Source organism: Ascaphus truei, chromosome 5 (assembly GCF_040206685.1).
Source record: "Ascaphus truei isolate aAscTru1 chromosome 5, aAscTru1.hap1, whole genome shotgun sequence".
Classification (NCBI taxonomy): Eukaryota; Metazoa; Chordata; class Amphibia; order Anura; family Ascaphidae; genus Ascaphus; species Ascaphus truei.
In genome coordinates, this window is record NC_134487.1 from 51,991,063 (window position 1) to 52,009,144 (window position 18,082).

Sequence of the window (18,082 nt, forward strand, 5' to 3'; positions counted from 1 at the left end):
CCTGTACTTACTGTATAACTTGTACCACTATTTTCTCTTTAAAAAAAATATACAGTTTGGTTTATAACCCATTGTACATTTCTATATAAAGTCCAATGTTTTTTTGCATTTTATATAATTATTGGGGCAATTATACCACAATGTCAGACACTACTGCAACTGGAATAAGAAAAAAACCTGTGAAAAACGGCAAAAAAAACTTATTCCAAGACAAAAATAGTGATCTTCTATTATATGATTTGACAATGGCCTCCTGATTTAGCCAAGCAATTCTGCTAAATAAACTTTATTAGTAATAATTACTAAATGTACATAATATAATTTCACATTAGTAAGTAAAGATCACAACATAAAAGCTCCAAAGAGATGACAATAAGATATCACAAACTGATGGATGTGTATGATATTTACTCTATTAAAAAATACATTATTTTAAAATAAATGCAAAATAATTCTAGATGCTCAGCCAAATAATATAAAAATATAATTCATTTTCCATTGCTTCTTGAATTTGAATAAATATATTCATTTATTCAGCTATAGTTTTATTATTCATATTGAAATGCAGCGCATCTGAAAAGCCTTGGCAGTAGAAATGTATTGTAGCTGCATTGGTTTATGATTCAAGGGGGATATTTATTAACCCTATGAATGCCCGGAAGACCAGTGCCTCCCGAGGGTCACCAGTCTTCTGGATTATTGTGGTTAGCGATCATGTGGTTGTGGGTAGGCCACCTATCATGTGAATGGAAGTGGAGAGGGCTTCCCACTCATCCAATGGAGAGTTGAACGGGACCTTCTATTTTAACATGACGTACCATCTACATCATAGGGCTCTGGTGTGCCGACCCTAATGATGTTTGTGGTACATTATGAGGGAGCCAAAGGGCTCAAATGTAATAGTGCTTACTCTGTCATATGGAAACTTACATTGAAATCAATGAATGTGTGACACTACCTCATTTGGCACTATTGCAGTCTAATGAATAACCTCCGGTACATAACACACTTACAGATGTAGTAAGACTTATGGCCCCTAAAAGAAGTACATTTTGTGGCCTGGAAGGATTAAAGCAGTCACTAATAGCTGCTAAAGAAGTACCACAGAGAAAAACTCACAATTTACCCCAGAGCAGCTCTTAAAGGCTCCAGTCTGCCCTGCCCCTTGATGACGTAAATGTCCAAATATGGACCTCTCTGTCGTGGGGGCGAACACTAGAGGACCAAATTCGGTAATCAAACTCATTAAGGGGCTGGGCATTTAAATCAGTTTTCTATACTGGGTGTCAAGAGGGGATCTCCAAAGGTGAACTACATTCATTTCAGTCCTGGGAGCCCACTGCTTCTGGAGATATAGACCTCTGTAAGGGGGTGCTGGAAACTTCTCCGGCTGTGGATTAAAGCTCCCATGTCATGTGGGCCAATAAGAAGCTAGCCCAGCCAGAGAAGATATCAGCACCCCTTTTCCGGAAGCAGGAGGTCTCCAGAATTGAAATTGCTGGGGTTCACCTCCAGAGAACCACTGCTTCAGTACAGTATAGAAAATAAAAAGCTAAAAAAGACAGTAAAAAATTAAACATACATTTACAATAAATGTTGAACTGTAAAACCATTGATCAGCACTGTGGATACCAACATCCAATAAAGGGTTGATGCCCAACCATTAAAATGTCATCTACTCTGCAGTAACTGCTTAATTACCTTAGCAGGTAGTAACCCCAAACATAATTAAGGGGTTAACCCCTTATCGCTATCCCTCCTTCTGGAGGCCTATCCACCCACCATGGGGCAACTAACCCCTTCAACTACCCTCTCTACCCCCAACAAAACACCCCACCACCACACACAGTAATGGGCAATAGCAATATTAGCCAAATATGGCTAATAGTGCTTTTGCCCATTCAAAAGCAAATACAGTACATTACAATAAAATGAAAATCCCATTACAAAAAATGCAAATTACAATAAAATACACAATAAAATAGATCAACTCTTGCCATTTAATCCATTGATGTCACTGTGGTTACCTATGCCTTTCAACGAGGCTACAATGACAATCAATAGAAAGCCTATAATAAATAAATGTGTTACTTACCCTTGCCAGGATGAAGCCTCATCCTCCTCATCCTTCTCTGTAGCACCAAACAATCAGTGAAAAATCAATCCAATTTTAGTGAATCCATTGCTAGATTGTTAAAAAAGACAGACACACACAGACACACACAGACACATATATCTTCAACTTGACTCGAAGTAATGGATATTCCATTGCTTGAAGACCAGTCTCCGGCAAGTCTCTTCTTTGTTTCTTGAAAGTTGTCTTCTTTTCTTCTAGTCTTTTAGTTGGTGTTGGGCCCTTTGTCTCCTTTTACCAGCACAGACTTGAGCTTTTGCCCATGATCTTATACAGTAGTTTGTGCATAGCAGAGAGACCTTTTTGATAGTTCTTGATATTGCAGAGATCCACTTTCTTGGGCAGCAAAGATATAACTATAAGAAAATGGCATGGTACACTTATTGCATGAGCTTCACAGTCATGGACACCCAGTTGTAGTCCATGAATGGGATCATAGATGTAGTCCTTTTCCTAAATGTTAATTTTATGTCTGAAGCACGTCTTCCGTTTATGTGTTATTTGTATTATTTGTTATTTATATGATTGTTACGTGGATTACTGCTGTGAAGCGCTATGTACATTAATGGCACTATATAAATAAAGACGCATACATAGATACCTTAATGGCACTGGGCCAGGCTCACACTGTGAAGTGGCTTGATATATAATGCCAGTCAATCTGGGAGTTGGATATACAAACACATGCCACACCCAAACATACATGAAAGTATCCGATGACCCTGGGCATGGTTCGGTTCCTGTCAGACGTCAACCAGGGAGAAGCAGTGATGAGCTCTCACAAGGCTGACACAAATAAGGAGTATAGCTGTCCTGAGGGGCTCTGCTCATGCCCCTCCTATGAGACAGAGGAAAATTATGGGCACAAAAGCAAGGGCAGCAGTTGGTGCTGCTGATGCCAGCCATAGGAGTAGCAGTAGTATGGTGGCTGCTTAAACCCCAGTTGTGTTCATGTCTCAGGAATCTGCTGCTCTTACTCCTGTTCATCCTGTGTCAGAGGAACAGGTTGTGTTGGCAAGCACAGTAACTCTGTCATAGAAGAAGCAGGTTAGATTTAGGATTTAAAGGTTATTGCCTAGTTGTTGGAGAGTCAGTTTCTGTCAGCAGCTCCTTCCTGTCATTCACCTCAGGTGATTCTATATGTATACTGACATATTCTGACCGCGCGGCATGTGGGTATATAAGAGGGCAGCGCAGCTCATTCCATTACCTCCCACCTTGAGAAAGCGCCAGCCCCTTATGCGCGAAACATACGTCGGCATGACGTCATCGCGTTGACGTCGTGTAGGAGGAGTCACGGGTGAGATTGTTCCTGAGCGTTTGTAGTTGGGTGGGTCAAGCTGGGACTGCTGAGTATAGGTTATTTATGCTTTGATTATGTCTTGATTATGGATGCAGACGTCGCTGCTTATCTCTGCACTCTGGTAATTGTATGCCTACTGTGTACTCATGATACATCGATCGTGCGATTATAATATTCTCACTGGCTATATGTGATATATGAGGATCTGATACCTATCCGTACACACCACTTTGTATGCATTGTACCATATGTTGCTAGTATGCTGCCTGGCTACTGACACTTAGCAGATTACTTACAGTGTTCATTGATCAGTATAACATTTACTACCACCCTACCCTGAGACATAAGGGTCTAGTGTTACATGCTCACTTACCCGTATGTACTTATTTTTGTCTCATACTACAAACCAGGAATTGTAAAGGAGATATACATTATTATTTGGGATTTAACTTTGGGATTTGGGATATCCCTTTACCCTGTATCACCCGTGATATAAGTTTTAATTGATTTTATGGTTGTTTTGAGTACTGCTGCGGCCGAGTTTATTCGAGCATTTGCCCGTTCTCGGCCGCAGCAGTATCCTGGCACGCGCCGGAGGGTGCCGGGCGCGCGCCAAAGCAGCGGAAGAGCGCCCTCCGATCGGGGCACTCTCCCTACCGCTGCCGGGTCCGCCGGGTCCCCCGGAACCCCCTGCCGCCGTCCCCCACATCGCGGGACACCAGGGCACCCTCGGGGAGCCCTGGACGCGCGTGCAGGGGGCGCAGGCACCCGATGACGCGTGACCGCTCATCGGAGACGCGCGGCACGCCGAGGGGCTGCCACTTGCAAGCCGGGAAATCTCCCGGCTTGCGGAACTGGCCACACTTCAATAAAGTGTGTCGCCAGTGTATGTGCTACTGCGTCGATTTTTGTTAAATATTAAACAATTTATTATTTTTGCCTTCGGGCATTTTAATGGTAATTGTCCTCCCACAGTGTTGGGAGCGGTTACTTAATTGTACCCTCATAGCCTACACTATATTTCAAGTGGGTTACTATACCTGTAGATTATTTTTGGCTTTGCTGTGCAGTAAATAGGGATCTTTCTAGGAGCACCTCTTGTCTCCTTATTTATGTATGTTTGTATACTGACATAGGGCCTCATGCAGTAAGCGTCGATTATGTGAAATCGGCAATCTTACCGATTAGTCATGTTATTGGCGATTTTTCCTCTCCGTATGCAGTAAGTGCCGAATACATTCAAAATCAACCCGAAAACAAATCCGCCCACTCTCACGATGATTAGCCGATCACACACAGGTGTATCGGCGTGCGTGGCGGGGTGCTGTTAGGTTGCCCAATCACAAATCTTGCTGAATCAGGCGAAACAAGCATGTATTGGATTGCGCGCCATATTTAAAGGCAACGTGTACTGCTAATCATTCTCTGTGTTGTTGGGAGTGAGAGAGAGAGAGACGCACAGAGCTGGCTGATTGAAGATTTGCATATTGACTGAGAGACTTGTGTATTGGGTGAGCTTTGTCCATTGTTGTTTTGTTTACATCTTTGTCTTGTTTTATATGTGGAAGTGTTTCGTGTGATTGGATGTACATTTCTTGTCTGTTTTTTGTGAGTGCTGGAAGTATGCCCGCAAAGCGTGGGAAGAGTGATGCTGGTGGGAGTGGGAGTGCTACTCGTGGGAGTACGCGTCGGAGTGAACGTACTGTTCAGGGGAGTGATGTTGCTGGTGCACCGAGTGGTGTTGCTGGGAGTGGGAGTGCTGTTGCTGGGAGTGTGAGTGCTGTTGCTGGGAGTGGGAGTGCTGTTGCTGGGAGTGTGAGTGCTGTTGCTGGGAGTGGGAGTGCTGTTGCTGGGAGTGGGAGTGCTGTTGCTGGGAGTGGGAGTGCTGTTGCTGGGAGTGGGAGTGCTGTTGCTGGGAGTGGGAGTGCTGTTGCTGGGAGTGGGAGTGCTGGTGCTGGGAGTGGGAGTGCTGGTGCTAGGAGTGGGAGTGCTGGTGCTAGGAGTGGGAGTGCTGGTGCTAGGAGTGGGAGTGCTGGTGCTGTGAGTGCTGCTGGTGGCGCAGTTGCTGATGGGGTGGATGGTGGTGGCGTGCTTGCTGGTGGGCAGCTTTTGGAGGCTCTTCCATTGGAACAAGGAGAGTCCAGTCAGCACCAGCCAAGCTCTGACCCTAAACCTGCTCGGAAGAAACGTGTGGAGAAGCCACATAATCCTCGCTTCAATGACCAGGAAAATACAGCTCTTGTCACTGGCATTCTGGAGCACTATGACAGTATATATGGACATTTACTAGGTAAGTGTACCTTTACATTTATTATTCAAATACATGTGATCCTAGGTCATCTGAGTTTTGTTCATATGCAAATATGGGTTCAGAATATCTTTCTATGTTAATTAGTCTGGAAACACAGCTTTTTATCATGCCTTACAAGGACAACTAAACACAGGCGGTCAATTTGCCATAACTGCATACAATATGAATGCAACCTTGCTTACATGTATAGGTTTAGTAGTGAATGCTCATGTGCTTCACATATTACACCTAAAACAGCATGTTTGCTATCTCTTGGAACAGCTAGCAGTGTAGGAAACTGGTGCTTCTATTATTATTAATTTACCTCATATATTTTATATGTTTTTCAAGGGCGGACAAGTTCAGCAAGCAGAAAAGAAATGTGGGACACAATAGTCATTGGTGTCAATGCGTGTGGGAATCATGTGAGGGACAAGCGGAATTGTCACAAGAGATTTGATGATATTAGGTCCAAATTGAAAAAGAAAATACAACAGCAACGCGTGCATGCTATTGGCACTGGAGGTGGGCCGACACTACAACGTCTCATATTAAGTCCATTGGAGGAGCTGCTTCGGGCAAAATTACTTCCCGTCGTCGTGGAAGGCTTACCTGGTGACCGGGATATTGGAATTTATCCCTCACAATTTCCACCAGGTGAGAAATATTAATGTACTAGGCGTGTCGTTGCTTACAGTTATTTTGCATATTTACACTGCTTTTTATACTGTCTTCACAATATAAGCATACCTGCATCTATATATGTATATGTCTGATTCTGTATATATATATATATATATCTCAAAATAGACATATATGTTGTAGTCCTACTAAAAGCAGTAACTAATATAGCATGTGCCATTGCGTGCTCATTTACATGTGAATTCCCAAAATGCATTGCTGCAGTGGAATCAATTGATGGTGGGCGAAGATGGGGAACAACAGGGTAGTACACATGTGTAACACATGTTAATGAGAAATTATTACTAGCTACAGGTACAGAACAGAAATATGTATAATATTATTGTGTATTTTATTTATTTTACTCCGACAAACATGACATTACTGCCTATTTTAAGCATGCATCAAATATATTGCATGCAACGGCCTACAAACATCACTTGCACTAACACATCTATAGTTGTTTATGAAAAGGTCCATTTTTGCTTTAAGTCATAAGACAGCATAATGAGGCACACGTATCATATGTTATGTCATTGTTTTCATAACTTAAAAACTGCACACGACTATTTAGCTCATCTACCATTGTGTTAAAGCAGCTGCAATTAATATCTCATCACAGCATACACTTCAACAGAGGGGGTGGGGTTCAGCACACACACTAATTACAGCCTCATTTTAGGGTCAACTTAGTTCACACCATTTTCACCTGTTTCAGGTAATTGAAAGGTGTGGCTGATTAGGCTTTTTGGGGAAGGGAATACCGTTCTTACAACCTGAGTAGCACAACTGAAGTTAATCACACTCATTTGAAAGCTTAACTTTAGCTACTAAATGCCCCAACAACTCATTACTTATCAAAGCGTACGTCACACATTAGTTCACTCATATCTATAGTTGAACTACTATCAACGACACATTATCACACACTGCATGTGTTGTCTTGTTGAGTCACAGCCACATTCAGGTGTGCCATATCTTATATTAATGTACCACACATATCCTCTACCAAAAACAACACTTTTTGCAATATGACCACCTTCATGATAACCATTGTGAATGGTCATCTCATGATAGTTATGTACATTATGATACTGATATCACTACACAACATATGATTTTTATGTACAAATTTAATGTATTTATCCTCACGCATTACTGCAGAACCATAGTATGTTGTATGTTAGGGAACTCAAAACTTCTAAGTACACAGGCATGTACATTGTTATTACAACTATTTATGTTCACTTTCACACACACATTTTGGGTAAAGGAACTGATGCTGTTAGGTACTCATAAATACAGAACATACAATAACTGTTTGTTCAATATTTACACATGTAAATGTAAAACTAATGTTATTGTTAAATATAGTTGCCCCTGGAGGACATGTGTCACCTGAGACGGAACAAGTGTCTTCACCTGGGTCAGCCAGCTCAACACACCTAGAAGGTGAGTGTATCAGTTGGTGGCCATATAATATGTGCTCTTCTATATGTTATGTTGTCATGTTCATTATTTGTTTTGAACATGTTCTTTAAATAGGATTACTTAGTGTATGTGAAAATGAAGTGTAAGGCAACATGTATTGTGTTACTGATGTTAACTATCATGTAGGAGTTGTGAGTTTAGAGCAAGTTTTCATTCACTCATATTTCATACTGAGTCCAAACATTATTCTTAAGTCAAGGTAGTTTTTAATGTGAGGTTATAAAATGTATGGAAACATGTTAGTTGTTACTTATGACACAGTAGAATTACATAGTAACACAGCAGAGATTAACATGCCATTTAATAATGTGTACATTTATTTGTAGAACATGATGAAGAGGATTATGATGATGATGATGATGATGCCGCCGCCATAGACACACAAATACAAGCAAGTGACCATGAAGAGGTTCCAATTGAAACTGTTTTACCGCCAAATCGTCCAGCAAATACCACATACGATGCAATTGTAGCTTCTGAGGGAAAAATTGTGGAAGCAGAAAATCGTCGCCATTCTGACCTGATGACAGTGCTGGAAAGGATGATTGCACTGCAGGAAGAAACAGTTTCACAATTGGCACATCTCCACAGAGTCTTCATTGAAGTGCCTAAACAGTTGCAAAAAATCAACACCTCATTCGAAGCATTAGTTGTTCAGCAAACACAAGCTAATTACTTGAGAAAGACTAATGTACCACAATTCAACTTGAACACCTCACAGGCAGGATCTGTTCATGCTGGTCAGTTTTCACCACATGCTTCTGATCTTCATTCACCAGGTCCGAATGTTACCGGTCAAGTAGCAGACATTGCTGTGCAGGTTCCTGACGACATCCTACCGCTGCCATCTGTACAAATTCAGCAGCTGACACCTACAAAGGAGGCCACAAAAACAAAACACAAGCAGTTACTACTGACCAGTTTTTGGTCAAAAACAACAAAAGACACACATGAAACAGACCAACCATCACTTGTGCAGTGTCTACCAACTTGCTCACATGTGTCAGTGGGCACAAGCCCTGTCAGTGAGTCACTGGCCACAAGCCCTGTAGGTGAATCACTGCCCAAAAGCCCTGTAGGTGAATCACTGCCCAAAAGCCCTGTAGGTGAATCACTGCCCAAAAGCCCTGTAGGTGAATCACTGCCCAAAAGCCCTGTAGGTGAATCACTGCCCAAAAGCCCTGTAGGTGAATCACTGCCCAAAAGCCCTGTAGGTGAGTCACTGGCCACAAGCCCTGCCCGTGAAGTGCCAGAGGCCACTCAAAGTGGCTCTGTTGTGGCTAAAGTTGGTGGCAAAAGAAAAAGGAAAATTCAAGAGACAACAAGCAGGCCTGTTACTCGCTCTCAAAAGGAACAAAAATAAATAAATTTTATAATTCACAAAATATGTCTTTGGCCTTGTTTTGTTGACTTCAGATTATCTAATTAATATTGTATGTATGCTGAAGACTGTGTTGTTTCCAAACTTTCAAGTATGTTCTTGTACACGTGAAGTTTTGGAAATGTTAACACTCCTAATTAATGAATAGTGTTATAAATATTTATGTATTAATCGTCTGTTCAGTAATGGTCCACCAGGAGCCAGTTGCTAAGTTTAGAGAAGCTGCCATTGACTTTGCAGCAAAACATTGCATTTGGGTGTGTTACTTGATGTAATCATTGCATGTGCATATTATTCACATGCAATTATAAAAGCACCTATTTAACTGCAAACATCTTTCTTGTACGTGTACAGCAGGATTTTGTGTTAAATATTACTTACCTTTGCTGGCCATTGTAATGTTGTCCTTTAATCATTTATGTGTTCTTGTTTCAAGAACATCTCTGAATTTATACTAATATATATGTAGTATGTATGCATATATGCACACACACACACACACACACACACACACACTGTGTGTGTGTGTGTGTGTGTGTGTGTGTGTGTGTGTGTGTGTGTGTGTGTGTGTGTGTGTGTGTGTGTGTGTGTGTGTGTGTGTGTGTGTGTGTGTGTGTGTGTGTGTGTGTGTGTGTGTGTGTGTGTGTGTGTGTGTGTGTGTGTGTGTGTGTATGTATATATAGTACTATCTAAACTGGTATAGATGTATTTACAAAAAACATACACTTCATGCTTCCTTGTGAAAACACAGTATTTAAATAATACAGGCCTAATGTTTGAGAACTATACTAAGTGCGAGCCTCTAACATTATTGGGCGCAAACAAATGTTTATTACTTAATTCACTCATGTTTATCACCATTTAAATAGGTTTCATACAAGGCCTACTTACTGCCATCAATATGTTGTGTGTACTCCTGCAATATAAAAAAAAAAAAAAAAAAAAAAATTATATATATATATATATATATATATATATATATATATATATATACACATACACATACACACACACACACACAATATACATATAGTACAATATACACTTTATATATATATATATTTATGAGAGAGATATATTTATATATATATAGATACACACGTATTTAAACTCATGCAGACAGGGAGTTAACCAGACTTTCAAATACACACAGAAATGTATGTGGGAAAAAAACATTTCATTTTGCAGGTGTGTGTATTTACTGATATGGCTGTCTAAGCACTATTTTCACACAGTGCTCTTTGTTATTTTTCAAGAAAACTCAATGTTACTGAATTAAAAGTGTAGGAATGTTTTCAGAAACGAGATAAAAAAAGGATACATGTTTGTCCCACATGCGGCTATCACAAACCACAAATGTTCAAGCAATTAAAACTACAAATCCAATTGGCGTTTGAAATAAGGAGTTACAGTTTATACTTTTGTTGACATTGAAAAGGAAACACAGCAATTTGTTAGCCATTGAGCAGTTTCATTTTGATGAGCAAAGAACAGATACCTGCACACATCTTTTGTGCTAATCTGCAATGGCTGATGAATTCGTGAAAAATATGAATCCGAATTTAGGGTATAAATACATGGTGTCAGAAGCTATTTTGAGAACTTGCGGACACCAAGCGAGCACACGCCAAATCTATGATTTGATTCGAGCAAAATATCCTTATTACCAAGACCGTCGGCATGCGCGCAATTTTAATTCCTCAATAAGATTCACTTTATCAACTAATGACTTTTTTGAACGTGTGCAGGATAAGCTAGAAGACAACTATGGTTTCTGGAAGATTGCCAAAGAAAAACATTTCACCGTGAAAGAGGGCACATATATTGTGGTTAAAGGCATATTTATTCCTAATGCCAATAGCAATGGATCCGCTACTACTGTTCCGTGTGAATCGATACCTGCTGCAATATCTGCACCCTCCATTCCTGAAACCCACATTGTACAACAACAAAACTACTATGATTATGTACCAAGCCTTTCAGCTGAAAATGCATTGGAATGGGTACCCGAAGAAATGAACCTACCTCCCGACCAATTGTTTGAAGAAAGCAGTGGCGATTCCTATGAGCGCTTCATGGAGGAGATGTGTGTCATACTGGATTCAGCGGGTGGGTCAAGCGTGGATGAAAAAGCCTTGCATTTCTGGAGCGACCAGTTGCAGCCAGACGAAGAGTTAATTCTAGAAGAATGGTAAATATAACAACCGTTATGAGTTGACTCTGCGTTTAAATGGTTTTTTTTTTTTGTAACCACCATTTTCCCTTTCAATGCGTGGATACAGCGTAACATTGCAGACTGCATAACATGTAGCGATCACAAAGAAATTGTTTCCGAATACAATATAGTAGAACCTGAAAGAGTAGTACACATTGCTGACGGAATAAATATACGTACTTTCCTATCACTTTAAACATATTAGCAACATTTTACCATAACTCTAACACATACCTGTTTTGTTATCATGCTACATCTACAACATTTAAAAGCGGGTCCACCACGTATGACGTGGGACCCTTGTCATGGCCCAAGGCGTCCTTAAAAAGTATTACGGATGTAAGTCCCGCCCCCAAGCGACGTGCGCGCCTCAAAGCCTATTGGCTGTCATGTTTTGTTATAGTAACGGTAACTGCAGTGTGTCATGTGTGCGGCTCAGTGTTTGTAGGCGTCAACTGGGCGTTAGCCGAATGTTAATTGAGTGGGAGGAGTGTTAGCGTGCGTTTCACGCTGGTTTAACATGACGTCACACGTATTGCATTTGCGCATTGTGTTATCGGCCATCCTTTCTGTCCAAACACGTCTGTTTAAAAAGAATACAGATGTACTCGTTTAGAACGAATGTAGTTTCGTATTCATTGTATTTGAAATAAAGATTTTATGTTTAATGGTATTTTCAAGATGTATTGAACGCACAACGTACGCTTTGTTTTGCGCATGCGCTAACAGTTAGTGCAGCCAAGCGTGAAGTGCGTGCGCTCACTAAGATGTGCGCGCACATTTTTCAGTATACAGGCAACGTTCACTTCATATACATAGTTATGCCTGCTACAAATTTACATACTGATGTACACTTGTACTTCTAACATATAAGTGAGTGACGTGTGTATGTACACAATCATATAGAGCTGTGTAACGCGTTGTCACGGATACATATATAGTAAGGTGCCATATTTGACCATCATGTGTTTGCTGTATTTCAGAGATGTCAGGGAAGATACAATCGGATCAATGTATGATTTCAGAAGAGTCTACCTTTATATGAGATGATTGTGAGGAGGAGCCACCGACTACTATACTACATATGGAACTAATTTTATATTGCTTGCAGCGCTTATTAACAAACAATTAAAAATGTGATACCCTTATGCCTATATTGCATAAGCACTTAATTAACATAATGATGTTGCAAAATATTGCCTCATGAATTTTCAGTGTCAGTGTTCTTTAATGACTACTATCATTTTATGGCATGGTGTGTTTTATATATAACAACCATTCCCACTCTGCTAACACATTTGTGTATTCTATTGTGTAATGGAACGTATGACTGTCGAAACTATGTAACAATAATAATAAGAATAATAATAATTATAATATGAGCATGTTCATGTATAGCGCTGCTAGTTGTACACAGCGCTTTACAGACACATTTTTCAGGCTCAGGTCCCTGGCCCGTGGAACTTACAATTTATTTTTGGCCGCCTGAGGCACAGGGAGATAAAGTGACTTGCCCAAGGTCACAAGGAGCCGACACCGGGAATTGAACCAGACTCCCCTGCTTCAAACTCTCAGTGCCAGTGTGTGTCTTTACTCACTGAGCCACTCCTTCTCCCAATGTAAAGGACACTTACAACCAACTAGCCATTTATTGTTTAAAATCTCTTGTTACATGGGTATGTTGATAAAATGGTTTGGGACTGTAGCAAATAATGTTATTGGCCAGATGTTGTGGTCCCCTACAATGCATGATGTTCTGAATATGACATCAACATCATGTAATGAAGTACGTTTCTGTGTATATTTCATTAACCTAACTAACTATAGTTTACTGTGTTTATTAAACGTTCTAAAAATACATAGTATAGTCAATATGATGATATAAGCTACCATAATAAAGCTGGTGTTATCATTTGTCGGTGTTATACATGGATCCTACACAAATTGATACAGACACAAACAGTTGTCTTAAAAAGTGTGTCTATGCTAATGTGCACGTGATTGACGTTACAATTGTGAGAATACTTGATAATTATCATCATGATAATGATGAAGTGACGTGATTTATATTCCTAAAATATTACCAACATTGTCATATTGGTCAATTAGAAATGCTAAATGACAGTAACATTTGCGACAAAATTGTGTTTTCTGTTAACAGTTTTACACTTGGTACATGTAGGACACATCCACACACGTGTGACTTATACATACACATGTCACTAATTTAAATTAATGTTGACTATTAATTCCTAGCATTAAAAAACACCTACATTGCTAAATATAAGATGTAGTACGCATTGTTGTGATTACAGGCATTCATGCATGGAGTGTTATGATCAGTCAATTTCATCCGTGATGAATGAGCTCCCGTAAGTAAACAAATAAGTACAGTTATCCCCTTGTCTCCAAACACCTCTATATTACATTAATGGAATTTATAAGGAAACATACATAAAATGTGATGAAATGGGAGTAATCATTTTCTAATACAATGCACATGAAAGCTCAAGAGTAGCTAAATGCATATACATGATACAGAAAGTACATATATGTTACATTTGTGTTTAAACCAATATGTTGGGTTTTGACTTCAAATAATTATAGGAAGATTGATGTAGGCACATCTTATGAGAGATGTCAGCAAATATACATACCATGATCAGTCATACTGGAGATATACCTATAATGCAAAGGAACAATATATAAATTGCAAACATTGACATGCCATCTTCAGTACCGTAAACAACACAGCAAAGTGTGTATTTGGTGTTAAATGTGCAACACCATGTATATTTAATGACATTCAAAATGTAAATCAGCCTGGTGTACACATCATATGGATGTACATGTTACACTGCACCAATAACATTGTATGTAAGCATACTAGAAGCATGAATGAGTATGGGCATAATATGTGTATTGTGTTAGCATAAGGAACAACACAATGCTAAAATATTAGTGCTTTGTTACCCCAGTTGTATTCACATACACACAACTAAAGTAAAATTGAAGAGGGATTATATAACCTGTGCAACAATAACATACCGGTGCCACATCCCTTTGTGCACACAGCAGAGAGAAGAAAGGTGTGCAACCCATATTCATCTGTGTCCTACCAGAAGGGTATATAAAAAAACATTATTGTTAAGATAACATAATGTAACTATAAAAGTAGAACTTGGAACATATATGTTTTTACTTACAATAAAAAAATGAATTGATGAGATTCTGGCGTGTCTGGCCACCACTGGCTGTTTGTTCATTTTCAGCAGCTACATGGGTGGGATGCTCGTCTACCAAAGGCTCAGCTAGGTCTGACTGTACATTGTGCCTCAGTGCAACATTGTGCAAAATGCAACAGGCAAGGATAATATCAGACACTTTTTGAGGCTTGTATAGAAGAGCCCCACCAGTTCTGTCCAGACACCTAAATCTGGTCTTGAGTAGGCCAAATGTCCTCTCTATAACAGATCTTGTAGATATATGGGCTGCATTGTACCTCTCCTCTGCTTCAGTTTGAGGGTTTAGCACCGGAGTCAAGAGCCACGGCCTAATTCCGTATCCTGAGTCACCTATAATGAATGGAGCACACATAAGCTGACATTAGTGATCAAATTGTACAATGCCAACATTCCTAAATAAAAATGTGTTTTGTGTTAGAACATGTAAATGTGTACTCACCCAGCAGCCAACCATGTTCAAAATGTCCCTCTTCGAACGCATGGAAGACTGAAGAGTTCCTCAGGATAGAGGAATCGTGACTTGAACCAGGGAATTTGGGTACCATATGCATTATCCTCATCGTGGCATCACATACCACCTGTACATTGAGTGAATGGTAGTGCTTACGATTGCGGTACACATGCTCACTCTGACTAGGTGCAATCAAAGCAACATGTGTGCAATCGATTGCACCCAGCACACATGGTATCCCTGCTATATTATAAAAGCCAGTCCTGACTTCCAGCCACTCTGTCGCCTCTGTAGGAAAATGAATATAATTCCTAGCGCGTCTATTGAGTGCATAGAGAAACTGGGTCAAGGCCCGCGAGAATGTAGATTGCGAGACCCCGCCCACTATGCCCACAGTTGTCTGGTATGACGCGGAAGCAAGATAATGTAATGAGCACAGCATTTTAACAAGCCCAGGGACTGCACGACCTCTGGCTGTGAAAAAATCTAAATCTCCCCTTATCTCCTGATAAAGAGATAAGATTGCTGCTGAACTCAAACGATAGCGACTTACAATCTCCTCCTCACTCATCCCATCTAACAGGGTTCTCTCCCTGTACAGACGCGGACGAGGCACAACTTGTCTCCTCTGTCTTCTCCTCTGATCTCCTGTCCCTCGGCCTGTCCCTCTCCCTGTCCCTGTCGTATCCGCGTGACTGTCCCTGTCACTGTCCCTCGGTGTGTCCCTCCCTTGCCCTATATGATTCTCTTGATCATCAAGCATGTCATAGAAAAGAATGTTCCTCCGTCTCCTAAACAATCTCAACATTTTGAAATGAGTAGCTGTGAATGAGCAGGTAATGGGCGTCCTTTAAATAGGTATGTGATGATGTCAGGTGACATAGTAAAATGCAAGGTGTTACATTAACATAATAAAGTACTTCTGTGGCAAGCTGTGTGCAGTTCTTGTTATAAGTATTTGTTGTGTGTATTCTGCAGGGAATGATGATATTTGCCAATGATGTGACGTGAAGCTTTGTACAAACATTGCTTGCAAATAAATAGTTGCATGTGCAATGCATGTAAAACTTCTGAACGCAACAGTCAGTCATGTAATTAGACAAAAAGGCTGAGATTGACGTGGGAAAAGTTTGGTGTAACATGTGTAATTAGCCATGTTATTGTCACATGTTGACAACAATGAATAGTCGTGTGCATATGCATGCATTTCTGTAAGGAGGATAGTTGCTATAGAATGAGTTTACAAGGTGTCCCAATGATGAATTACTGTACATGTGTGTATAAGTTAGGTTGAAGTGCTTGTAATGCAACGGTTACAATGTAAACATGCAATGTGATTGATCGTCCAATAAGTGACGTCATGAAAATAGGGAGGACCAAACGTAGATGTAAACATGAGAATTTAGATGTACATGAACGTTTAAAGATGCGTGACACATTACAAGCATTGTGTAATGTAAAGGAAGATGAATATACGGTGTATGTGTGACATGTGTGACATGTGTAACATCATGTAAATAATTGTCGCTCAGTTCAATAAAATGTGTGATATGATGTGAGGTTCTCCTTTAAGAGTTGAGTATAGTATTTTCCCTTGGCACATCATCACATGATGAGTAATGTGACACGCAAATGCTGAAAACATGTAAAAGTATAATGTTATGCAAATAATACACGTCAGCTGTGACACAATGCAGGGAATGCCCCCACACTGTAATGCAAATGACGTTTGTATTGTGAGCAATGAAACGTAAACAGTACTATACTGTTATACGTCCCCGCTCCATTGACTCCATTGATGTACAGAAGTTTTTTTTTTTCTAAGTGCCGTTCCGGCAGCCTTAGCGATCGTTCTCCCCTCCAAACTGCCAACTTTAGTTGGCGGGAGAAATTGGCCATAACATCTCAATTTCGTAGTGCCGATCAGCCCCGATAAGCTGTTTTTTTTTGTTGAATCCAGCCGATTTAAAAAAGTGGCGATCAGTGGCGAAAACAGGCTTATCGGCAGCCGACTGGCCATAACAAAATAATCGGCTCCGAAACCTGGCGAAATCAAGCACTTATCGGCGCTTACTGAATCTCAAACCCAATTTTGGCTATAAAATGGCGATAATTCCCTTATCAACGCTTACTGCATGAGGCCCATAGTCTGATGATACTTGCTGTGTCCAGGCCCAGCTGTTGTTTGAACAGGTGTGCGAGCAGGAGATACAGTAGCATGCATTACATGTGCAAGCAAATCAGGCTGGTGTCATGGTTGCCATAGCAGAGTCCAGTTCTAGCATGCTGTGGTCCACCATGACAGGTTTTGAATCTGTGTCTCTTATTCTGGTTTTAGTTGCACCATCTGAGTTTGCTATGCCCAGCACCTTTGCTGCTGTTGCTGCTCTAGCTTGGGCACAGGAAGCATCATCAGGATGTTATGTGCGTGCTAAGGAGGTGGACCATAGGCAGGAGGAGTGGGTAGGGTATCTGAGTGCTTTATGCAGTGAGGAGGCCATAACTGCTGTAAACCCATCTGTGCTAGGGAGTGCATCAGTTGAAGTTGGAGGTTGACATTGGATGGAGGCTCTTCTAATTAACTTAGCACGGAGCGTCTTGGAAAAGGTGAGGTGAAGGAATGCAGACATTTATCTTAAAGTCGTCATGGTGGGTGTTCTCAGGTTAGCCTTCATGGAATTACAGCATCTTTACTTCTATCTAGATCCCAGACATCACAGTTGTGTAGTCATTTTCCCCGAGCAGTTACTTCCATGGTGTGGGAACTTCCAATTGCTCCACCATAACTCGGTGAGTGACTCTGCAGTGGTGCAATGCACCTTTTTGTTGTGCAGTGGTGCTAAGGGGAATAAGTGGAGGGCACCTGGAAATGAGTGCTCTGCAGCAACACT

At 40.6% G+C, this 18,082-nt stretch overlaps 1 protein-coding gene across 1 annotated transcript; it reads left to right on the plus strand.

Moving 5' to 3' along the window:
- Nucleotides 1-7,685: 7,685 nt before the first annotated feature.
- LOC142494643 (uncharacterized) lies at nt 7,686-17,747 on the plus strand. The gene is made up of 3 exons (XM_075599076.1): nt 7,686-7,860; nt 8,226-8,978; nt 17,530-17,747. The coding sequence occupies exons 1-3, from the start codon at nt 7,764-7,766 to the stop codon at nt 17,745-17,747; spliced, it is 1,068 nt and encodes a 355-aa protein (XP_075455191.1). The 5' UTR covers nt 7,686-7,763.
- The last annotated feature ends 335 nt before the right edge of the window (nt 17,748-18,082 follow it).